Source organism: Phalacrocorax carbo, chromosome 2 (genome assembly GCF_963921805.1).
Source record: "Phalacrocorax carbo chromosome 2, bPhaCar2.1, whole genome shotgun sequence".
In the NCBI taxonomy this organism is placed as follows: Eukaryota; Metazoa; Chordata; class Aves; order Suliformes; family Phalacrocoracidae; genus Phalacrocorax; species Phalacrocorax carbo.
In genome coordinates this window covers 135,417,815-135,443,710 of record NC_087514.1, presented here as the reverse complement: position 1 = coordinate 135,443,710, position 25,896 = coordinate 135,417,815, and the positions used below count along the sequence as shown (strand labels likewise).

The 25,896-nt window shown below is 39.7% G+C and overlaps 1 protein-coding gene across 2 annotated transcripts; it reads right to left on the bottom strand.

The window, feature by feature from the left end:
* Positions 1-205: 205 nt before the first annotated feature.
* ANKMY2 (ankyrin repeat and MYND domain containing 2) lies at positions 206-25,756 on the bottom strand. Of its 2 annotated transcripts, XM_064444490.1 has the most exons (11): positions 25,546-25,756; positions 22,461-22,525; positions 18,725-18,806; positions 13,391-13,529; positions 11,400-11,498; positions 9,117-9,277; positions 7,768-7,982; positions 6,508-6,643; positions 4,556-4,684; positions 3,961-4,102; positions 206-1,751 (listed from the first exon to the last, which is right to left on the bottom strand). In XM_064444490.1, the coding sequence occupies exons 2-11, from the start codon at positions 22,484-22,486 to the stop codon at positions 1,528-1,530; spliced, it is 1,353 nt and encodes a 450-aa protein (XP_064300560.1). In that variant the 5' UTR covers positions 22,487-22,525; positions 25,546-25,756; the 3' UTR covers positions 206-1,527. The 2 variants fall into 2 exon arrangements, with proteins under 2 accessions (XP_064300560.1, XP_064300559.1); XM_064444489.1 differs by lacking the exon at positions 18,725-18,806.
* Between the last annotated feature and the right edge of the window lie 140 nt (positions 25,757-25,896).

The following is a 25,896-nucleotide window of genomic DNA, read 5'->3' as shown; positions in this document are numbered from 1 at the left end:
TGCATCCCCAGATCCAAGAGTGGATGGTGACTACATTGTGACTCCATATCTAAAGTCCAGGCACGTGTCTCTTGCTTGTCAAATGTCGTGAAATTAAACTTGTACACCTGAGCTACAGGAGGCCCGTGCGTGTCAAATGAGAATGTCACGGTACGTCCCAACAGGCATTAACAGATGCAGTGAACAGAATTGCCACACACCTTCCTTCTTTTAAAAAACTTCCCTTTATTCTTCACAATTAATCCTTGAAATTAAAACACAGGTACATTCCCTGCACAGGTGCATTTATGTATCCTCACTCTTACAATTTTTCAGAATATTAAACAAAAACTTTCAACATATTAAGTAGTAAAAAATTAATAGCATTTTTCCCATTTTGAGGATGGTCCTTATTCCTCTACGTTGCAGGATATCACCACGTTCAAAACATGAGTTACTCATCCAACAATTAGCGAACCTCAAATTTTGCCATCCTTACGCAGGAAGCACTATTTTCGATTGTGGCATTCCCACTGATCTCATGAGACGCAGTGTTAAATCTGAGTGAAAACAGCACAGTTAAGGGACATTATCTTCTAGACATGGTCTTTAGTTGAAAGCCGAAGTGAAATCCCAGTTGTATCAATTCACCCATGAATTTTCGCATCTAATTCAGTGGGACCAGGCTCAGCGTGAACTACATTAAGCATCTTTTATGTTTATGAAATAATTCATAAGTGACACCTCAGTGTGCTCTAAGGCATCTTTACCTGAAAGCTGAGATTTAGAAACCATTATTGTTGTCAGTCAAAATATTTTAAGTCATTCTGGTCTTCCCTTTGTTAGACTTTGATAAATTTGAAATATTTTTGACCAAACCAATAGTGAAATAATTCTATTGAAACGCACATTTCACAGCCAGCTTGAGACATCTGAAAGAGCAGTATCATTTAATAAAACTGCCACAAAATAGACACTACTGTTGCACACTCGCTAGTCAAAAATATTTACAGTAATGTCATGGAAGTTGAGAATTCAGATGAGCACCTTCAGAAACTTAACTGCTACTGAATTCCTTCAGATAAAGCTTCATAAAGAGGTGTAAAAAACAATTTAATTTTATACTTTTAACTACAGTTCTGTGTACCTGCAGAAAAACATGTTTAAATTACAATTAAAATAGATTTTAGATTCTGAAAACATGAATAATCCAAATGAAATGCTTTTTATTTTTCACCAAGTGGCTCATAAACCATAGATACTCATAGATTATGCTTACTGTTGGTATACATACAGATGGATCTATGCCACTCTAGTTTTTATCAGAGAGTAAATACCTATTTTGACATTCTACAACAGAACCTGAAGTATTTATAGAGAAATTAGCCAGTGTTTCATCTCACGATGAACAGAGGCATGCTGTCTTTCATAGGGAGTCTTGCACAAGCCATGCTGTAAGAACTCAGACATGGTCAGCATAAAAAATTCTTTAGGACCCTTGAGGTACAGGGACACAGCCAGAACTCTCAGTCCCTTCCTACCCTCTTCTTACTCCTCAGAATCTTGAATTTTTTGAAGAGCAATGTCAGCTAAGCCAGTCTCACTCTCCAGTGGACTTTCAGGGTGCGGGGCTTGTGCCTCCGTCTCTTTGGTAAATTCAGGTTCTTCCATTCGGTCAGTAGCATGATTTGGATCCACTTCTTTGGTAACATCTGGGCCAGAATCTGACCGCTCTTCACTTGCAGAACAGCCCTCTACTAGTTGCACTTCATCTAAACAAAAGAGAAATCGCATCATCAGTAAGCACTGAGCTCACCTGCAAGCAAACATTTTTCTTACTGAACAATATTTAATAAACACTAGGAAACTTAGTGATGCATTTAACCAAGCTTCATCCAAAAAGACTGAAGACACCAGAGTTCTGCTTAAGTTGGTGTAAGATTGATCTGAAACTAACCCTAGACAAAGCTCTCATTAATTTATCTTCAATTTTGCCATACTTTTTAATATATAGAGGAGCAGAGTATTTCAACGTTTTAATATACAGAGGAGCACTGTTATTTTAATGTTCAGTTCAAACATGCTTTATTGACACTGTTCTTAGAGTTAGCTTTTCACAGAATGGCTGCAGGCCAGTTAAACATAGTGTACAGGTGGGGTTTGTTTTTCTTTAAATAAATAAATAAAAAAGGCATGTACATGATTACATAGGAAGCATTTTTGCATATAACAGACTGAAGAAATTATTTGCTACTGAACAGCTGACCACAATGAACTTTGGTTAAAGTGAGTCATCCTAAAATTTACAACCTGACTGCAAGGAACTGAATCAACTATTGCACCTTTACTTTTCAAGCAATGTTTTCAGAGAAAAAAAAAACAACCCACAACTTTTTTTTGCCCTGATTCTGCTAAGCTGGGGTTGTATGCTAGCAATTCTGAAGAGAAAGAGGGGAAAGCCTAGCTGGGAGCCCTGGCATCTTCAGAAAATCACCTTTGTTTCTTATTCTCTGTTACGATTGATAGCTGGCTGAAAACACTGTCACAGCCACCCACAAGGCTGCTGAAGCCCTGCTGCCAAGGTCTCATTTGGCTATGGAGCTAACTGCCTTAAGCACAGGCTGCAGCACAGACTTCCCTAATGCTCACCATGTACAGTGGAAACTCTTAAACTCTTGGGGTTTTGCTTGTAGTTGCAACTGTGAGATTTTTTTTCTTTCCCCCCTCCCGCCAATGTACAGGATTTGTAGGGGGTATTATTGGCTTTTTGAAATAAAACTGGTGTTGGTAAGAAGAGCTTTGACACACCACCATTCACGAGGTGACTTGAAGCTAGGATGAATTCACCGTCTTGCTAACAATGCATAACCTGATAAGGTCTACAGTGTGTTGGCCATGTAGCTGAAGAAGTTAGTGAAGTTTAACATGTAGGTAGTGCAGTAGTAACTCGTCAGAAATGTTAGTTTCCTTTTTAGGAAGGGAGGGAGAAGAGTGATCCATCAAGATCCTGTCTCTACCTCTGCGGAGGACAGCACCTGGCCACCGATGTGTGTGTATTTGTCACCAGTGTGAGGTATCGCACTGCTCACAGCTCATTATGTTTTGCTGTACTGGTATGCAATGTATTCAGGGATTTCTAGTGTCCTGCCTCCAACTCCCATAGTCATCTTCCATGCAACAGCTACTCTTGTAACAGCATCATCACAGGAAGCTTTTGAAAACGTCAATAATTACTAATTTATTACTAATTTATATCCTGCTATAGTTTTTACAGTCCAGCTGAAGTGAAGAGTACTACCATTGCAAGATTTGTCCAGTGCACTTCTACAACCCTTAAAACAAGGGAAGGGGAATGTAGTAAGCTGTAAAAGAGAAAAAGTGATTTTCCTATTATTTCACTTACAGAAACATCGTATCAGAGTAAGTTGGGGATGTGTGCGTGATACAGTGTTTTTTCTGTCATTATGTATTAATTATTTGCTTATTGAAGGGGAAAAAAACACCACTAATGGTTTAATGAGTAATGCTTTCTTTCTTCACATTCAAAGTACACAACACAACTTGATACTGTGACTATGAAGAAGAAAGTATTACAAGAGAACTAACATCTACATTAACCTTTGCAACTGGAAGGAGCGGGCTGCTTTCTTATTATCCGCCTGGTCCTAACACCTCCAATGAAAGGTAGAGTAGCAAGAAACTTCTGAATGATTTTGATTAAAGATTTGAATTTTGATACAGTGCAGTGTAACTCAAAATGCTTTAATTGTAGAAACCTGTGTAACTCCAGCATTAAAAAACTGATTTTAGAAAGTACATAGCATTTGTAAATTGAAAGCCTAAATGCAGGTATGCTGTTTCATCACAACAAAGATTTTTCTTTCAACCTCAGCTGTTACGGATTTTAAGACCTGCTACTATTGTTCCTTGTGGTGCAGTTAACACAGCATTAGTTTCAGCAAGCAAACTATAGATCCTAACCTTTCTTTTGCTTTTTTTCTTGCTTCCTTTTTTCTTTGGCAGCCTCTAGTTCTTGTTTCTCATGAATTTCCTTCAGCGTCTTGCAGACTTTTTTGTGGGTAAACCAGTGTATTTTCTGGCAGTTCTGGTCACAGTACATCACCTGAAAGTTACCAGAGCTATCAGTTCATCTTTATGTACTAAAAAGATACACAATGTATTTTGTACTAAAAAGATATACAATATTCTTGTACTTCTTAGTGTACCAAGTTAAATCTCTCTATGTATATTACCTAATGGTATTTTTAAGCAATTTGTAAGGTCATATGGAGCAATTCTAACCTATATAAAACTCTATAAAGAATAGTTTGTTTTGTTACCTCTAAACATACAGAAATTTTACTTCTTAAGTCTTAAACATACACAGTGGGAAATCCAAGTACTACTTATGAATTTCAGGTATCTCTCCCAGAAGTAGATGGCTTGCGCATTTTCAGTGTAGGCACACATGCCATTCCTCCTAAGTCTACAGAGTATATAGTCAAGAATTCAAAATCCTCAGCACCTCAGTGGCATAATTTTTTGTGATTCATTATAACGACTTATGGATTCTTACCATTTTACATACTGAACACCTTTTGTCTGCTCCCTTTCCCCCACAAGTTGTACAGAATTCAGCATCCACAAAACCCACTTGCCCAGTAATAGCTTGCGTAAGTACTGAAAAAGCTGTAGGATCAGAACCCTGAAAGGTAAGACAAGAAGTGGGAATGAGATTAGAAATCAACACTACCATAAAGAGGGACACGCAAGAGAAAAACAAAACGAGCAATGCAAGTTTCCAAGCGGGCAGCTGCAGCCTCACTGGAGAAGCCACAGCCGCAAGAACACAAAACTAAATCATAGAGCTTCAACTAACGTGCACAACCTAACACACAGTTAGATAAATTTTTGTATAAAAAGTGTACTCAGTCTTTATTTCCGTAGAAGGGCAGATAAAAATTATAATCTTTTACTCTACAAATTGTTAATAATACTATTAATGAACTCAGTGCTCTTTACACGCTGCCATCCGCTTGTAGACCATATGCAGCGGGTTTTCACAGATTAGTCTCTGTTCTGGCACACAGAAAGATATTTTGGTTGTCATTGAAATACTGTTGTGCTCAGTGCACTCAGATACTACAAACCAAATGGTCAGAACTCGGAATCTTCAAAACAATTATTTGCTTATTATTTTGATATTATTTGCAGTATCTTTCCCATGCAATACAAGCAGTAAAATTTGGCATTTTTTACTGGTAGTCATAATAAATTATGACTATTTTGGGCAATGATGTAACCATTAGAGGAAAAAAAATGCCGGGTTGTTCCAGCTCTATGTAAATCCTTAAACTGTTAGACTACCATGGAATATTCACGATCCCAACTCCTACAACAATGCTGAGATGCCCCGCCTGATTCCAAGTAATTGTGCATGCCACAGGTCAAGGTCTTCCAGACAACTGAAAATTTATGGCATCTCCTCCTTCCCAGTTCTGCATAGTGGACAGAAATCCAGTGCAACAAACCGTATATCTTTAAAGAGAGAAGGCAGAAAAGGCTGCAAGCTCTTCTAAGAAAGAAGGGACAGGAAGGAAAATGTTTACTCTTAAGCAAGTCTTAATGCATCAGGATGGCTTATGTTTTCACACCATGTTTATTTTTCTGGCTTAGACAAACAGTAGGTATTGCATTAAGCCTCAGGACATTTTAGCAGACTGGAGCCACTGAAGATGGAGGCTATTTTTAATTCACTCAGCATAATACAAACATGCCACGGAATTGTTCCACTTCCTCAGTGTTGGTGCGTGTAACATCTAGCTCTCAGAGACCAGAGAGAACATCCTTAAAGAATAACAACTCTTGTGTAAGATTTATGAGCTGATTACTAGCACTATAATGAAGAGCGTTAGCAAAGATGCATGAGGAAAACTGAAGGTAGATTTTTTTACTTGTAACTTTGATTTCCTAATTTACGTACACATTCTACTCCATACTGCATCATCTTGCCTCTCCCTGTGATAAAAGGAGCTTCACAGAATGTCTTCCCTTTTTCTACCATCATATATTACCAACTTCTTGTGTACGCTAAGATGCATTAAATCTAGGAAAAGACTTGATCTTAAATTGAATTTAGACACTGTGAAAAAAGCATGCAAAATGGGTTTCATCTGCGTCTGAGTCTACAGTTTGTAAAAGCGAATTGGCAAAGAAAAGCTGAAGACATCCCAGAGTAGGAAAGGAAAGCTCTGACAGAGAAACAAATTGTTCCAGTTTTCTTTCAAAGCTGAGGTATTTAAGCATTCATTATGGGCAGAAAAAAACCTACTAGTTGAAGTATTTTAGAGCATTTGCCTGCAATACGTAAAATAAAATGCCAGTTTGCCAGAGAGTTCAGGGACATTTAAAAACCTTTGCCTAATATAATCCATTTGCAGAAGCTGAGGAACAGAAAGATGGCTTAGTTTAAACTGAATTTACCATACAATTGTTTAGAAAGTATTTTCTTGAAAGGAAAAAACTTACTATTTCAACAGGAGCGATGCTTCTCACAAGCTGCTGGAGCAATGTAGCTTCACAGTAAGGAAACTTTCGGATACTTTCTCGAATTAGCTTCTCTTGATACACAGGGAAACCATCTTTATCTCTCCCTTTTAAGAGACTAAAGTTTTTAAAACCAAAGTCAAATAAGAAATGACGTAGTAAATGTTCAAGAACAAATACACAGCATGCTGCCGTCTGTCCTCCTGACTCTGTCCTCTTTCAAATTAGAGAATTAAAATTCAAAATAATTTGACAATTTCAAACGTGTTTAAAATGAAAATGGAATTTTTTCTAATGTACAATCATTATGAAATATAAAATAACTAAATGTATGCTCTGAAACCACTACTTACTAATTCAGCCATGCAGAGAAAAATAATCCCCTACAGGTAGACCAGTATCCACATCAGACTGAAGCAGCAAAATGCTTTGTTGGGTTTAAAAATGAGCACTGTAAAAATAAACACTGAAGAATACACACTACTCCAAAATATAAATTCTGCTTTACTAATGTTTAATAATGTGTTATAGTCCCGATGCTTCTATCTTTAACTGGTTGGCTCCTACTTTTTTATATGGATCACTGATGAACTATTTGATTTCAGTATGTGAAAGCTGACTTCATAATTTATTTTCAGTCATCAAGCAGAAATCCATGGAGGTCTATGGGGAATGTGATCCTTTTAAAAGCCAGGCCATTTACTTTGATACTTAAGATCAAGCAGCTGGTTCTGGAACTCTGAGAAGGTTCTGAAGATCTGCCTAAGTGACTTAGGAGTCCAAGTCTCATCCAGAGCCAGTGGGATTTGCAGTTCTTAATTGCTTAAGTGTTTCTGAAACAAAAATCTCACCCTGTGTGACCGCTGGGGAGCAAAATGGCATGAGAAATGTTCCTTCATGATCCATATTGGACATGAGAAATCTTTTTCAAGCCTATCAGTCCCCTTTTTCTCTACCACATGTTGTTCTCTGCTGCTTCATAGCATATATGAGATTGCTAAGCTCTGACCAGTTCCAGCAGTGAACTGAAACTCTAGGAATGTTTCCTTTGTACCCCAGGAAAGGACAATGCCACTTCAGTCAGAAAAAAGGCACTCAGTGCCACCCTGAAGTGACTGCAACTGGAATTATTTCAAAATTTACTTGGCATAGCCTTTATCCAAGACAATCCAGTCTTCTACTGATAACTGTGAAGCTGGTTCATACATACGCCTTCTGACATCTCTCTCTAGAAATACGTACCTTTTGATAAATCCATCTAGCTTATCCTCCCGCTCTTTTAAGAATGTAATACATTTCTGGAGGATGCAACTGATATAGTGCATTTTCATAGCAAGTACTTCATTCATATCTTTCTGCTTCATACATTTCTCACAAATTAGATCCAGAACCCTATAACATTTCTGCAGTGCTTCTACTTCGGCCAATAGAGGGTTCTCTTTTACCATCAACACAATCTACAAGAAAGATTGAAGAAAACATAATCCAATTAAGAACTAATACTGTTAAACGTGTGCATTAGCATTAAAGGTTATATAGCTCATTGTAGCTAGATTTCAGTGGAGTTTCTAATATTCCTCTACTTCTGCCTTATGCAGTCTTCCTCTTCTTTTCTCAGTCATTTAGTTTAACTATTTAGTATACTGTAATTCATAGTTCCCATAAAAGAAACATTCAAAATTAAGACTGGTATCAAAAATAATAAGGATTTTTCTAGAATAAGAACCTGAAGAATCAAAACCATTTCAAAAGAAACAGTTACAGAAACTACCATACACTGTCCTAAAATCTCTTTCCTTTTGAACATCTAAAATAAACTGGACTTGTATGATTTAAGCAGTCTCACAGAACACATCAACCTCACGTAATCTTGGAGTACTTCAGGTAGACTAGTAAAGCACTGAACTAACAATTTTTAGAGGAAACTGTATACTCTGCTCACTAAATTAGCTGCCACCAGTGCATTACTGTTTGTATGTGCTGCAGATACCTGGTTGGCAACTGTTGACAAATTCCTGGCTTTATATGGCAAGCTCAAGGAACCTGTCTTTGAATTTAGGTGTATTAATTCCCCTGGCCTACGCTGGAAGAGCAAACCATAAGAGACACTAATTTCAGTAAATATCCTGGAAAGTAAAAATAAACATCCCTTGCCCATGCTTTCAGAAACAGCAGCAGCAGATGTTACTATGGTGAACCAGGGATGAAGGTAGGAAGATACATGCAGAGACAAGCATTGAGAGAACGAGATTTTGTTAAGATAGGAAATTGTTTTATGTTTCCACTTCAAGTGGGGCTAGGAAAAAAAAAGGACGCCGAAAAAGAAAGCTATTTATGATTATTGATGCAAAAATTAAGAATCTTTCCACTTAAAGGCGCTAGTTCATGATTCTGGTGTACATAAACACTGAAATAGCTTCATTTTTGAGTCATGTCTAAACACTGAGCTTGTTTCTTTCTCATTTTCAGAAGCACCTGAATTAGCGGATAATGCTTTTGATCTCAATTAGACTCTGAAGAGTTGAATGCTTTCTGAAATAAAGAAACAATTTCCATGCTGACAAACATATACAATTTACATATTACTCCACCTTAACAGGATGCATGTTAGTGGTAGTAATAATTTTATGTAGAGGCCCAGCTAATTTTACTGGCAGTTTTGGTTCTTTATCTAAGCCTTGTGGTTTAGTGTAGTAGTCCAGCCTTTCACGTGGAAAGAAGTTGTTGATGACAGTCACACAGTCATGTTGACCTGAAGGCACATAAGGAAAAAAAATCACCAATGAAATGAAATAACAACCAGAAAAAGACCTAAACTCAAATCTAATATAAGCGATACAGGTGAGAATTGCCCACACAGGAGCCTAGCATGACACGCTTTGCACCGGTAACAGGCAACTCTTGCCATTCTTTCACACCCAGTGAGGGCAACTTCTATATTCAGTAAGTGTAACCTACTGACTCCCAGCAGGGGACGACTCGAAATTTCACTTTGAGAACTCTATTGCCTTCCCGCATCCTCCTTCCCTGGTAAGCCAAAACTAAGAGAATAGGTATTTCTCCCCAAAGTTATACTATACTAGTAGTGTCATACTGGTTTTCTCAGGAAAAGCTCTCTCCACTTTGTACTTCCAAAAATTAATGACATCCGTATTGGGACTCCTAAGTTTTCAGACCTGAAACAGATAGTAGTGTAAAGCAGAAGAAATTGTAAGACCAGAACATGCTTAAAATTTACAAAAAAAAAAAAAGGACTGTGATGAAATTAACAAGATGAGAGAAGTTACACCCCCTTCTTGTTTTCTTCATCTGACAAAATGATGGATTACTTGGCTAAAGAGAAAGTAAAATTTAGCTTCTCTAGTTCAGGACCACATTCTTTAAATTGACTGATTTATCGTGGCACTGATCCTATTAATTGGTAGAAGACACAGTCAACCAAATTCCAGCATTTAAAACCCTCTGCTGTTTTAGAAGAGACTGTTCTAAGCTAATAGAGCACAGTGTAAGACAAATGACAGGGGAAGAAGTATCCTCACTTCCCACACACAGACAGATGAATTAGTATTGATTGGACAGAGAATAAAAAAGAACAGGAATGGATTCCAATGTTCAGACTTTTACAGAGTACCGTATCTCACTACACCTGAAAATATTTTTTCTACCTGGGTGACGTGATGAGATTTTAAACAAGAATTCTCCAAAATTATGTTGGAGATAACATTCCCCATTCACTAATAACTCAATTCACCATCATATTGGAAAAGACTCTCCAAATCCAAAGTGTAATTAATAGGAGTGGACTTCTCTGACATATTAAGTGAATAGTTAAGGCTTTGCTGCTTGAAATTCAAGTGAGCAATGTCTATCTTCTCCTCTTTAAAAGACCAGAACAAGATATGATTGAAATTGAAACTGCACTAACTCATTATTGAAGGAAGTAAATCTAAATGGCAAGGTAGGCTCTTGAATCCAGGACACCTAATGAACTTGCAAGAGAATTCTCTGACACTTAAATGACACTTGAACAATACAAGAAGGTTGTGTTGAAGTGAAAATACACGTCCTCATTTTTAGTTGTTGGGAAAGTAATCTGGACAACAATAGCTGAGTCATTAAAATGACTCCACTTTTTCTGGTAATATTTTGTCACACATCCTTGCTAGAAATAGAGGAAAAAGTGGCATATTTGGGAACATTAATCCAGGAATTTCCCAGCACTGTCAAAATGGGTAAAGAAGTAAAAACGGTTTAGTCAAAAAAAGCAAGAAACATAACAACAGACAAAAGCCTGGTTCCATGTTTTGCCCAGGATCACACAGCATACTGGAATGACAAATCTTGCATCTTACTGACCTGAACCTGACTAGAACAAGTACTGATTACCTCAGAACAGGTTCTGAGACTTCTCCCTCTTCCATATGCAGAGGGAGACAGGCTGGAGGTGACTCACTGCACACAGCATGCTCGTGGCAAAGCCTAGATGAGAGGTTCTGACTCCCAGGGCTGTTTGTTCCTTCCTACAGAGGAAGCTCTGATGATGCACTTTGTACTGCAGAAGCACGTACCTGCACTTCAGACACCTCAGCTGTTAGCTTCCTCTTACTATCTGAAAAGTGATGACATTGCAAAGCCTTGCACACCTGGAGAACTGCAGCATCTGCTCTTAGATAGGATCATTTGTGCTTTTACGAAACAAAGCATGGGGACAGAACACAAATTGACTCTGTTTTAGGATGAGATGTGAAAAAAAGCTGAACAACTCTGTCAGGTCAGAACAGGTCATTAAATAATGTTTCTCCAATAAAAAGCATCAGATTCTAACATTTTACTTCTTTAGGAATTTAGGAAATGATAACAGACTTTCACCTTACCCACAAAAGCAGCCATCTGAGCTGCTGTCCTTCCCACAGAGTTGACAACATCAGTCTCTGCTCCAGCTTCTAACATCATCCAGGTGATTTCTTTGTTTCCTGAATTTGGGGATGGGGTAGGGGTGGTGGAAATATGAGGAATAAGAGAGAACAAACCAGAACTAGTAATTCTTTATGTTGCAGAAAAACAAGGAGTGAATTTCTTACAGACCAAAAATAACACTGGAGGAAACGAATGTTCTTAATGTCATTATTTTAAGAATGGATTAAGAGAAAGGCACAATGCTGCCTCCTGATTTATGGTTCCAGAAGGTCAAATCAAAGTAAAAACTAAATTCAGGCAGGGTATAACTCTGCTTTCTTTAATGCACACTCAGCTCCCTGTGGAGCTTATGGGAGTCATATGCATATAACCACACTAGAGCTTGGTCCCTCTGGATAGCAGTATAGAAGCAAATTCTACCAATCTAGTTTGACAGTTCAACTACAACATTTGCTATTCTAAGAAGAAAAACAAATCCAGTACTATTATGTAGCGGGAGCACAGAGAAGGGAACAGATTGTTCCTTTCTCCACAGCGGGAACTGGGTGTTCAGACTGGGCTAAATACCAAGTAAAATGAAGCTAAAATTCGATGGGAAGATTAGATGACTTAATTGGTGCCCTTCAGAGACTAATAAGGACACTTGTCACCGCTCATGCTGGTTCTTCTTTCAAAGGTATTCTTACTTTACCAGTTTTTGTGCACATGCTAAGTACAGCAAAGTGAATATAAAAAAAGAAGGGGGTGGTGGGTGGAAATGGAAGTTTCTGATTTAAAAACAAAGGCACTGTGTCAGTAGTGCTCATGTACCTTTCGCGCTCACAGATAACAGACCTTAAAGTCAACATTCATAAGTGTTCAAACCCAGGATGACAGGTTGAGAGCTCAGCTGTGAGAAAATGGTAAAAATCCAGCATTTTCCATATAGCTGCAGTCATTTAACAACCTCTGAGAGTTTGTTCCCATCTATCTGCTGCAGCTCTGATAACACCCAATGCTGAAATTTCCCAAATCTTTTTACCAAAGTTTCAGCAGAAAAGCAATCTGATGATGCAGTTAAGGTTCAAGTACACACATACACCTTTCTTTTGTTATACTTATGATGAAAGAAGGCAGAGTTTAAACTCTACCTCCTAAGAAATCTTACCTCCCTAGAATCTCCTTTTTGGGAAGATGTAAGTGGCCTAGTAAAGAAGATAGTTAAAATAATCTAATATTCCCAAATCTAATCTTTTCCCCAGAAGGAACAAAGTTTTTTTTACATAGTGGCTTTTTCTCACTTAAGGAAATAATTGTTCCTTTCACTGGGGAAAAAGAATAGCAAGAGGAAAGCTGCAAACCACCACTTGAGACATGAGAAGATATATACAGCTAAAAGCACTCTCATGAAAAAAAAAGAGGGAAAATTAATGTGAGAAATCATGTTTTTAAAACTTACTAAATACATTTTTAAAAGCCCATGAGATAATTGCAAAAATAATATAGGAGAAAGGCAAAATTTGAAAAACACTGGATTGATTTGACAAGCCTCAAATATTAGTAAAAGCTACTGATTTGTAGTCCTAAAAAAAGGCAGTTTGGTGCATCATCTTTTTCAGTGTAACATGGTATAATCAAACAAAGCATTTCCCACTGCACAAGGAAAGAGTCACAGGAGACTGAATTTTGAGATCTGACAAACACAATGAAGGACAGACAGACTATATGCCTCAAAACACTGAACAAAGTCAATTTTTATATGAAAAAGATCCCAAGCCTGAACAGCAGCTGTCCTATTCTGCTGTCCTGATGATTCTAGTGGTCTTGACATATTCACATGGTTCACGTAAGTCATAGTAAACCTGAATAACAGAAAAGTGTCAAGATTTCCCTTTAAAAAATTAATTTATGGCAAGCGGTACCCATCAGTGTCATAAAAATCAGTGAGCTAAGTTTAGTACAAAGTTACCTGAAAGTCCTGCAAACATCAAGGCAGTGTATCCATGCTCATGTTCATTGCAGTTAACGTCAGCCCCGTGTCGCAAGAGCAACCTGCACATGTCTACTTTCCCTTTGTACGCTGCATGCATTAGAGGGGTCATGCCATGCTAACAAAAGAAAGAGGAAGGAAGTAGCATACAAAAAAGAATTAGTTATATCTCTTGATCTTCATACCACTGATAATTTTTACTTGTACATACATACTCAGTATAACTACCAAAGCCTCACATAATATTTAAGCTAGCAACAACAAAGCAGCTCACAAAATCGTCATGAAAAAATATGGTTATGAACATGCAGTAATTTTCCACTTCCGTGTCACTTTTCTGATTATGCTGTGCTATGTATTTGAAAACAGACCAGCACTGAATAAATGAAAACCGTTTACTGCCAATTGGCCATTGGCCTTTTGTATAAGACATAAGTGTTGAAGACAACTAACGCTTCTGCCAGTGGGAAAAGCTTGGTTTAGAAAATTTGTTAGGTTCCTAACTTATTTCTTTTCTCCCCTGCATTATATGATAAGCAACAAGAAAATCAGGAATATGCACTTGTTGTTTTTGCCATTACAAAGATTTGCAGTTTCTGAAACCCATCTTGCTCATTTTTAGTCATAATTACTGGTAATTGTGCTATCCTCCTCTCCCATTTATCCACCCTTTTGGTATTGTGTCTCTCATCTTACACCAGCCAGAGCTCCGAAAGCCCTTGTAAAGAAACACATCTCTAACTAGACTTCAACAACCACACAGTCTCAAACCTTGCCTTTTGATAAGCACCAGTGCAAAAAAGATTAGTGTCAGCAAGGGAGGCACGGAGTTTTTATTAGAGCTTCACTGCTGTGATTATAAGTGCAAACCTGGGCAAACCCTAGGGGACATTTTCAGAACTAGGGTCAAGGGTTAGTGCAGGCTCTCTCCCTCTCCAAGGGCAGGGAGGAGCACTTTTCTGTTTGAGAAAATTGCATGACATTCCATTTTTAGAATTTTATATGCTTTTCCAACATGCTGTTTATTTTAACTTAAAATCAAGTCAGGATTCATGTTATCAGCCAAGACACAGTAATTGCCCAAGAACATTATCCAACACTGAACAGAAGGGAGTGTGCTTTAGTTTGTCCCTGAAGGAAATCAAAATGGCATTTTCCTCCTTTTTTTGCAGGTTAAGGCTGTGTGCATGAATACACTCAAGTACACCATTACTGCAGCTCTGTAAATTCATGGTAATGCGATACTCTGAAATAATGCAATTCACAGTTTGCACCATAATATTTTTCTTGTTTCAATTTATGATAGAATAAAACCCAATTGAATTAAATTTATTGGTATAATTTTCAAAAAAAATCCTAAAGGTGAGGGAAATTAGGAAAGTTAAATTATAATAACAATTTTTAAGTATTATATTTTCAGTATTCCCCATCCTAACTGAAAACAATAAAAAATGATCGATGTATTACATTTTAGTAACCCAAAATATTCTGGTAAATTGCAACATAAACTGCCATTAAAGAAACAAAAGACCTGAAGAGATCACTTCACAAACATGAAACGAATTTGTGATTGCTTTTTCTAGGTTTCATTTGTGATCCTATAAAGGCAAGCAAAGACTTTCTATCCTAATATATAAAATTGTTATGTTATGTTACACTGACAGCGATTTTTATGGGCCAATCCCAGTCTGGAGTTACAGTGTAGATTCGCCGCCTTTAGCACCACAGAAAAGTACTGCTGTAAGGGAATATGAACACAGGGAGGTTTTTCTGGAGAAGGAACTTTATGAAAACAATTACTTCAAGTTTGGTTATATCTTGATTGCCAGCTTTTTCAACTATAAATCTGCCTGAAGATTATAGGACAAAGGAAAGGGTTGGGGTTGGTTGGGTTTTTTTTGTCATCCCCTCTTCCTGGGAAACTTCTTTTAAAAGCTTTTGATTAAATTTTGAAAGGGTCAGGCTGTGTGTGGTTTGGATCAAAAAAAACCCATATCAAGCAGAAATCATGTGGACAGTTGTTAGATAATTTAATTTGAAGTCACACTAATACGAGCCTTTTGCATTCACAGCAAACAAAAAAAGGGCCAGGCTAGACACAAGCTTATCTGGAAAAGCTTGGTATCCTGTATTCTGTTCCTAGGCAAAAACTGAAATGGCTGCAAATACTCTTCTCTGGCTAAATATCAAAGACAGGTCCAGTACAGTCTGTTCTCTGACAGATGACATTTGCATTATCAATACAACATACTTACTTAACAGACTAAAGTAGCAGATAGTATATTAAGCATACAAATGAAATATTATTTATTGTTCCAGTATAGTACATAGGATGAAGAATCCATTTTCTAGAAGCTACTATGTAACATTCTTCTGACCAAAAATCCAGTCTTCTAGCCTTATTCCCTGGGACAAAAATGAATCATTCCCAGTTTAGTTTACTTTGTAGGGACATTACATGATTTACAGAGAGCAAAATTAACATCTCCCGCCTTCTGCGGGGCTGTAAGTATTCCCTGTATATCTGACTGTACACAGGAAATAGAGTTTGCAATACCTCAGCAATCGCTCGGCACCTCCCTTGACCACACGTTCTTCAGCTCATCAACAAGGACTCCCTGGCACAACGGGGCTATGCCTCATGGCCCAGCCATTACACACCACCCTTCCCAGTTCCTGACGTTGAAAATATACCAGAAGCAGCCTGAAGAATGGGATTCTAAGAACTAAGTTGACCTAATGCTGCCATGGTGGGGAGCCAGTTGAAGTAAAAAACACCCAAAGACCCAAAAACAGGGTCAGGGTCCTAAATCAGCTAACAAGGGCAGAAAAGGATGTGTGGGGAGGCAGGAGGTACAAATGAGTACCAGAACCAGGGCGAGGTTGGACTCCACCACCAGAAGTGGGGGAAGAAGGCAGCAGGTCAGTTTGTCTCTCTTCAGCACCTGGGAGAGGTGTGCTTCCACAGGATGAATAAAAACACATTTGAAAAGATAATAAACTGGAAAAGCAACCTTCTGCCTTCTAGGACTATGGAGGACATTTTCAGCAACACTGTTTCTCAGCCTTCATTGACCAGAGGAACTGGGGAGCAGGGGGGTGGCCAGGGAACAAGAGTAAGGACAAACAAACAAACAAACAAAACCAAACAGACCACCTTGCATCCCAGTGACTTGTGCACATTTGGCAGAAAAATTGACTACCTTGCCAGCACTTAAACACTCATGCTGACTGTGTAAGAACACAGACTAGATACATGTATATTTTTAAAAAGCCATTGTTTTCCACCTGTCTAGAAGGGGAAATCTAGAACGGAATTTTTGCAGGAGGCTGGCAAACTTGGTGAGGAGGGCTTTTAACTGAGGAACCTGGGGGAAGGGGGACAAACTGGCAATGCTAATGCCATCACACACAATGGGGGAATAAGACAGGACAACCTGAACAGTAATAAAGGTGCTGTAGCGGCCTCATGCGATGGCAACCAGACCAACCACCTCAAGGGTTTGCATGGCTATAGTGGGTCTTCGTACATGCCTCCAGGGAAACCTGCATGCTCAAGCATATCTCTGAAATGCCTGTGCACCAGTGCATGCAGCATGGGGAATGAACAGGAGGAACTAGAGGTCCGTGTGCGGTTGCAGAGCCATGACCTCATTGCAATCACAGAGACATGGTGGGATAGCTCGCCCTCTACCCTACCCTACCCTAGTGAGACCACATCTGGAGTACTGTGTCTGGTTTTGGGCCCCTGAGTTTAAGGATGTGGAACTGCTTGAGCAAGTCCAGCAGAGAGCTACCGAGATGATCAGGGGACTGGAGCACCTCCCTTATGAGGAAAGGCTGAGAGGCTTGGGTTTGTTCAGCCTGGAGAAGAGAAGACTAAGGGAGGATTTCATCAATACCTATAAATATCTAAAGGGAAGGTGTCAGGATGATGGGACTAGGCTCTTTTCAATAGTGCCCAATGACAGGACAAGGGACCATTCTGTGATTCTGTTTTGTGGATAACATGCTGATGATTTGCTACTGAATTTGCCATGTAGACTTGTGTTACTCAAGAGAAAAGGGGAATGCAAGTGGGCCCAACATTCCCAGTGTTTCACACCTCTCATGGTCACTTCACCCTTCTCAACCATGGAAATCTGGACAAGATGTGGCACATGTGGGCTGGGTCACACTAGAGCACCTCCTTCACCAACTATTTGGGGTATGCTACAACACTGCATGTGTGAATACTAGCACCCTAACAAGACTTTATGTCAGAGGTGATTTGGGTAAACAGAACCAGAAAAGGGGGAAAAGAAAGACTCTAAAAACCATACCTGAAAAACTGTTGTAGACACTTGTATGCTGACACTGTTAAAGCATCCACCCTTCCGTTTCCCAGCTTATTTTGCAGTGAGGCACCCAGCCCCACATTAACATGGGAAAAGTCCCTCATTTTATTCTTTAGATTCAGGCAACTATAGCAGTTCTATTGATTGAGAAAATTACAAACTAAACACATAGACTGGAGGTTTGGCTTTTATTTGAGAAGGTACTAAAAAGAAAACAAATGATGCAAAAAGAGCAGATGTCACAGTAATACTATTTGAAGAATGTCTTTAAAATCAACTCTCCTAAATAAAAAGGAAGAGCGCTACCAAAAATCAGACCAACTCATTACGAGTAGTTCAGGTAGGTATTTGGAATTTGATTGTAAAAATGTCTCTGACTTTTAGCAGAGATGGTACTGAATGCTGCTAGTCTAGAAATACATGGGATTGAATTTTCGTTGGATGAAAGCCTTTATAAATTTCACCCTTAAAGCTTTTAAAAACAATTGCTCTTACCTATCTTAAACTTACTGCAAACTGGATTTGGAAGGTAGTCAACAGAAACATGCACGAATAATTTTAGCTATAGCCAAGTATGAACTAATTAGAATACAAAATACAGTTCAGTAAGTATAGATACATCAATCATAGCTATAGCTCTCCTCCCTCATAGTCATCCTGCTGAGCTGTTGGTTTCACATATGTAACACGTTAGAGTTCTCTGATGATCTTTCTGTTCATCTGTGGTGATGAAAAGTTAAAGTCTACATCAGTCAGCAACCTGAACTGAAACCAGATAATTCTTAATAGCTGTTGAATTTTCTTTGGTTTGTGTATTTTGAAATACTACATAAAAACATCAAAAGACAGAACTCTCCTCAATAGTGGCCAAGGATCTGGGCATTTTCTGCTAGCATAGGAAGTTCATACTGGAATAGCAAGATTAACTGAGGAACCGTCCACTGAACATAATCAGTACAAGTAAAGCTGCACATACCTCATACACTAGTAAGCAGGCTGCTGCTGTAATTCCTAGAAAGTATTCAGTTCTGTAGTTAGCATGTTGAAGTGGATTGTTTCTAAAAGATATATTTTATCACACAAGTGAACAGCCAAATTACCAAACTAGAGGAAAAAATTAATGCTAATGCCAAATTCTGTACATATATGTATACATGTTCGGTATGTAAGAAGTTTACAAATGACCTTAAAATGATTTTAAATACAGAAAAACTGTGAAGCCTTTTGAGGTCAAGCCTCTCTGCTTGATCTGCAGAAAACATGGGATTGCAGTACTACAGTGCTCCTTTGCAACCTTAACTACCAACATGACTGGAGGAAACTTCCACGGCTAGAAATCCTCTAGACTGCCTTCTGTAGTCGTCTGAAAGATCCCAGCCACACCCTGTAAATGGACAGAGTTAAAGTCGGCAGACTGCCAACATGAAGTCAGAACACTATTTACAAGCTCTGTACTCCCAGGGGAAAGAAAATTCCTGAACACTTTCTTCCATACTACATTTCCAAATTAGCAACCACTCCATCTAAAATAGAACAAAAAAAGACTAAGCAGTGTGCATTTAAAGGAAATATATTTGTATTTATTTTGCATCCATTTCCATTGCCCACCTTTTTGTCCTAATATTTTGGGACACCTGAGATGAAACACCCCTGAAGTTTTAAAGCGGCCAAAGTCAAATTGTTAAAGACAAGCTTTGTGGAAGACCTATGTATTTCTTTGTTTTCATAAAGACAGTGATTAAGCCTAAATGCCTTTCCTTTCTTTGACTACCTAAATCCTCAAAGAAACAACAACTAAAAAATTGATTTGGTCAGAAAAGATGCTAGGGGAAAAACAGGACTGTATCTGCTGGATATCTACTACCTTCTGGAAGATAAGCATCTGTGAAACTAATTTGAATAAAGAAGGGGTCTTACTCTGCTTTCAAGGGACCTACTACTCCCAGTAGAGCACTGCAGATAGACAGGAGGAGGCGAAGGGTGAGTGAGTCTTGGCACGTGGGCACGAAAAGAGAGACTTAGAGGAGCAATATTGTATTTTTTAACTATGTGTAACAACAGCAGAAGCAATGCTGAAACACTGTGTCCGTCTCCCGCCTACACTTTTGAAGGAAGAAGCTGAAACAACTGGAAAGGATTCGGGAAAGAGCCACGATTATAGCTTAGTTACTGAAGAAACATACATTTAGGCGAGATACTTAGTAAGTCAATGCATCTGGAAGATAATAAAATGTGACATGGTCCTTGTCTAAAGGTGCATAGAGCTAAGATTGCTAATTGTCACTAGTTTTTAATCTAGAAGCAAGCAGATCTAAGCAGTTAGAATATATCATCAAACCAAAAATTAAAGGAACATCTTACATGTTTATTTTTTAAAATCAGGAAGTGCAATATGTAACGACTTGCTTCTGTGTGCTGTGAATTCACCAGCCTGTGGAAATTATTAAATTGTGACTGCATGTTTGCTGTACACAAATAGAAGAGAATTACATTAAACCTGTGCTCATTCTGTGGATTCTGTCATGTAAAAGGACTTGAAGAAAGGAAATGAGTTTTTGGTTCCCAAGTGAATTGTGCTCCCATTTCAGTATCTAAGCATTCAATTTTTAGGGCTGTTTCCTCATTTCTTAATATTAATGAGTAGTAATAAATAATAATGTGTATTTCAGGATAAACAGCTAAGGCAGCAGCAGCAGAAAATAAGACCTCGTGCATTCAAAGCAGTCTCCAGTTGTGGCAACGCTGGATAACAGATGAAGCTAACGTTTAACTTGGGTTTCACACACTATTTATGTATAGATATTACAGTAACACATTGGAGGGAAAATGGTTTTTAACAGAAAAATTATAAAAGTTGACATGAGATGACTGATGGATTAACACATCTGAACCCTTTCCTGATCAATATGCGTTCTTACACACCACTCTTGGGGATAAAAAGGGGGCTGCAAGAAGTCCATTGCATGAACTTTTTAAGCCTTATGCACCTTGGGCATATTTAGTCAGATGAGAGCATTAGGCAAGTATTGTTAATACTATTTCTTCTTCAACAATAGCCTGAGGCATAACTCAGTTATGGTTTCTATTAATAAACCATATCCTCTCAACAGTAATCCTGTACATTGCACTAATACCACATCAAGGGTGCAGTTGTTCAGCACTAGTTCAGCAATTACACTAAAAGTAAGGCTTTTAAAGTCCATATAATAAAGCACACTTGCAAACACGCTTATATTGTGTCTTGTGTTCCTAAAGTTTACTGTAAAGCTTAGTTTGAATAGTTTGTCAGAAGCTTGTTGAAATTCATACATTAGAAATTAAATACAGTTAAATATTTAAACCTTAAGAACAATCAGAAAATGGATCTGCTGGTAGCATAAAAAACGCTAAGAGTATTCCAGGAAGATAACCAGCAGATGAAGTGATAATTTTCCTCCTTCCAGCATTTATGAGAGCACATCTACAATACCCTGTCCAATTTGGGCCTTCCAGTAGAACAAAGACATGGATAACCCGCAGTGAGTTCAGTGGAGTACCACTAACACATGGTGGGAACTTGAGCACTTGTGCAGTGCAGAGAGGCTGCAGGAACTGGGCTTATTCAGCCTGGAGAAGAGAGGGCTTTGGTGGGACCAACAGCAGCCTGCCAGAGCCTACAGGAAGATCACTGAGACTTCAAAGCCAAGCTCTTCAGTTATGGTGGCAGGAGGGTAAGAGTCAATGAGCATAAGTTGAAACAGAGGTTCAGACATAAGGGAGAAACCTTTTCACTGTAAGACAGTAAGGAAGTGGAACAAGTTGCTCAGAAATATTGCGCAGCCTCCATCCTTGGAGGTTTACAACGCCAGACAGGACGAAGCTCCGAACAACCTCATCTGACTTTGGAGCTGAAGCTTCTTTAAGTGGGAGGCTGAACTAGAGACCTTCTGAGATCCCTTCTGGCCTGAATTTCCTAGGGATCCTATGAAATGACAAAGTTAGGAAAAAACACAAATTGACATTTAAATTGATAAATTACACATTAACCTAACATGCAAGCTGGCCAGTTACAGTTTTGCTTCCATGTAACACATCATATTAAAGTTGCATGCTTTGAAAAACATTTTAAAAAGAAAAAGAGTAAACAGATATGAACATCACACAAGGTTCCTTTCTCCATGAACTTCCTCCCATCTTCAGGTAGCACTTAAGGGTTTCACCTTCTACAAGTCTATCACATCTGCCTCTGCAAAACACAGTGTGTTTTCCACTTCTGACCTAGCTGCTCGCTGAGTATGTTTATGGTTCTGCAAAGATAAGGCTTTGGGTGATAAGATGCAAGCGTGAGATGGGGACCGGTATTCTTCATCCACACTGCCTGCTGCTATCCAAGCAGAGGGACTACAGTTTGGCAGAGATGACAAGAGGGAGCAGCCCCACAGGTCTTGCTGCAGTGTTCAACTTACCTTACAGACACAAAGTTCATGCTGGAACTTGAGAGAAAATACACACAGTGTAGTACTTTAAGTAACATCAATCTTTAAAGTTTCTTAACAAAAAAGGAAGGGTTCTTCAAAGATTCATTATTCAGTTTCAGAATAGAAATATGTTCAGAATAGCTCTGACTTACTTCCAGGAGTCTGTATAACAATGTTATTTAACAACAAGAAGGCCTTCAGACCTAATATTTTCCATTCTAAACCCAGCATAATGCTTGTACAGTTTTGCTGTACCTCATCCAAGCAATTGACACGGACATTCTTGCTGCCCAGTAGCCTTCCAGCCTCCTCGGTGTTTCCTTTAATTAAAAAAAAAAAAAAAGACACAGAGAGAAAAAGGAGGGTGAGAAATGGAATAAATTGAGAATCAAGAGGAAAAAGATCAGTTCCATCCTGATTAGAATCAAAATCTTTGTAGATTAACCACCTGGGATACAGATTAACCACCAATAAATCAATTGCACATAGTGAAGGGGCTCAGGGATGAAGTGTGTTCTGTTCTAGAAGCTAAAAGGCAAGAAGTCACAACATCAAAGAGCAGTCTAAGAGCATGCACTAGAAGTAAACATCAATTTTTTAATGATCTACACACACACCAGAACAGGACACCAATAGGTCTCTTCATAAACTGCATCAGAACAATTCTGAATGAATAAAATGATATTGAGCATTTCAACATGTTCTGTACTTTGACCTCTTTGGAGCATCTTATGGCTAAAAGAGTTATCTAAATTCTCACAAAAGGGAATTATCCCATTTCAAAGAGTTTTCTGGTCTGAATGAAACATCTTTCCTGTTTAAATTTGAAATTTGCAACATTCCACAAAAGTGGAAGGAATTTGCTTTTGGTAACAGAATAGAGGTGGAAAGAACAAGGACCGAGGTAGTTTGATCACTGACATTTCTAAAAATTGCCAAATGCATAAGTAGACTTAAAGTATGAAAAAAAAACCCAACCTGTGCAAGGGAAAATAGGCCACAACTTTGTATTTTTCAATTTGCTACAAGAATCCTTTCAGTTAAGCCACAGATCTAAGAACATGACTTAAAGGCCTTTGAAGGCCTATTCAGTAACGTCAATGCAACTTCAACAGATATTCAAACAGAAATAAAAGAACATTCAAAGAGTCTAAGTTTGGGGAAATACATTTATTGCAAATTAACAGAAACTTCTGATCACCGAATCAATCATAAGCAAAGCTCTTTCAGCAGCGACGTGCTTCATAAAAATAAGCACTACATCCCACATTTTAATGACAGTCTTCATGTTTATCTTCACTATATCAGAGGGAGGTGCTCTTACAGCAAATTTTCAGCAAAGCAGCTCTTGCAATGTCAGTTGTGGCTCATTTTCTTTCAAACATTACAAATACTAGAAAAAAAAATATTTTCATAACGCTTTTGATGTGGTTTAACTATCCTAAACAGGTTTCTTCACCCATTTAAAAAAAATTAATTATTTTAGGGAAAAAAGCCAGTCACCTGAGTCATTGCACACACTTGATAAAGACCCGGTAAAACACACTGACTGACAGTCAGGGTACTGTCAACTAGCCTACTCTCCCAGATATATATATATATATAAAATTCTTTTTAAACATGTGAGAAGCTTCTTAGGACCTGGAGTAGTTTTGAGAAGAACATCCCAGCAAAAGAACAAACACCAGAAACAGCAAGTCTTCAAGGGGTGATTTTCAAAGTTAATTTTAATGCAGGTAAAGCAAAGCAAAGTTGCATTTACAAGTTCAGGTCCTGTATGACAAAACATCGAAGGATTTCCAAACAAGACACTAAAATGATAGAAGTCAGACTTCTAGAATTGGACAGAGCTTAAAGTTGGAGCCTTCCAATAAAGTTGGAGGCTGTCCATAGCGGTGCATGGTAGGAGGCCAAGAGACAACAGGCAGAAGTTGGAAGAAAAAGAAGCTTCAGACTGGATAGGAGGAAAAACATTTTCACTGTGAGTCCAGTAAGGCTGCAGAACAGGCTGCCCAGAGACACTGTGCAGCCTCCATCCCTAGAGGTTTTCCAAGGCCTGACAGGATAAAGCCCTGGGCAATCTTGTTTGACCTCACAGCTGACCTGTTTTGAGCAGGAGGTTGGCCTACAGCCCTCCTGAGGTCCCTTCGAACATGAATTATCCCATGACCCTGATCATAAACTAGACAGAAGTGTCTGCAAGATGAATGCCTGAAACTCTGGTTAAAATGAGTCAAATTGATTCCAATCCACAACAAATTAATTGCTGACTGTCCTATACTTGTGTCTCTGACACAGATGAACATTTTAACATAATTGAGAGTGAAGCTCCAAAAATATACTTAGAATTTTTTATGGGTTCCAATTGCCTGAAAACTACATCTAGAATCGTGTGGAGCACATCAGGTGTTTTTAGTTTACCTCCACTAACAAACATTGCTCACAATTTTGAAATTACCATTTAGAGTGTAACTACTTAGACAGGGCCATGAAATCCAGCTGTTACAGCAAATGTGACAGAAATCTCCCCTGCAATAAGCATAAGTGCCATTGTAACGTGGTGAAACAGCAACGCTTACATGAAATGCAAAATAAACCAGTCTAAGGGATAAGATGTGCACAATACCCTGGACAAGCTCAAATTCTGTCAATTTAAGAACATCCAGTCTGCAAGGACATCCTGGTTTGGCAACGGCACATAGGGAAAGCTGTAACAGGCTAAAGAACTGGATTATCCCCAAGAAAATAGGGTTTTTTTTGCAAAGCACGTTAATACAAGTCATTAGATAAATGTCAACATACGTCACTAATACGAATACACATAAGGACGACGTAGGGTTTCCCTGGCAGCCGGGCCCTCGCCGCGGGTCCCCCAGCCCGCCCTGCACAGCAAGGCGCGCCCCCGCCGCACCGGGCCCGCCACCCCCGCGGCATTCCCCGGGTGACACGGGCCCGCCCCACGCAGGGCCGGCGGGGGAAGAGGCGCCATCCTGCAGGGGCAGGGCCGCTCTCCCCGCCGCGGAGAAGGGGACCGGGAGGCCGGCGGGCCCGTGTCACGACCCCTCAGAACGGCGGCCTCACGGGCCCGGCAGTGCCCGAGGCGGCAGCGCGACCGCTAACGGCCCTTCACCCAGCGTGACAGCAAACCCTCCTCGGGGGCAGCCGCGGGGCCGGAGCTGCGACACGGCCCGGCGCTGCGCAGCCTCCGCCGAGAGGGAGCGCCGGCGGCAGCCGTCCGCCGAGGAGGGTGAGGGTGAAGGCGAAGGCGGCAGGGCCAGGCCCAAGCCCGCCGGGGCAGCACTACCACCCGCCGCCGCGGAGGGGCGAGGGCCGGGCTCACCTGTGGCGATCACTCCCAGCAAGTCTTTCTCCTCCAGGCTCAGGTCACCTCTCCTGGGGGGAGCCATCGCACCCCCCCGCCTCCCGCGAACGGTAAGGCGGACTCAGGACAGTGCCGCCCGGCGAGGCGAGGCGAGTTCAGTTCAGCGCAGCACCCTCTCCCCGCCGCCCGCCCGGCGGCGCCCGCCCCCACCCCGGCCCCGCTCCTCATGGCGGCTTCCTCCCACAGCTCCGCCTCGCTAGGGGCCGGCCGGCGGGTAAACCATTCCCTCCCAGGCGCGGGGGGAACCGGGTGCCGGCCGTCCCCCTCCGTCAGCTGCTCAGCTCGGAGCTTCGGAGGGACGGAGCCCAT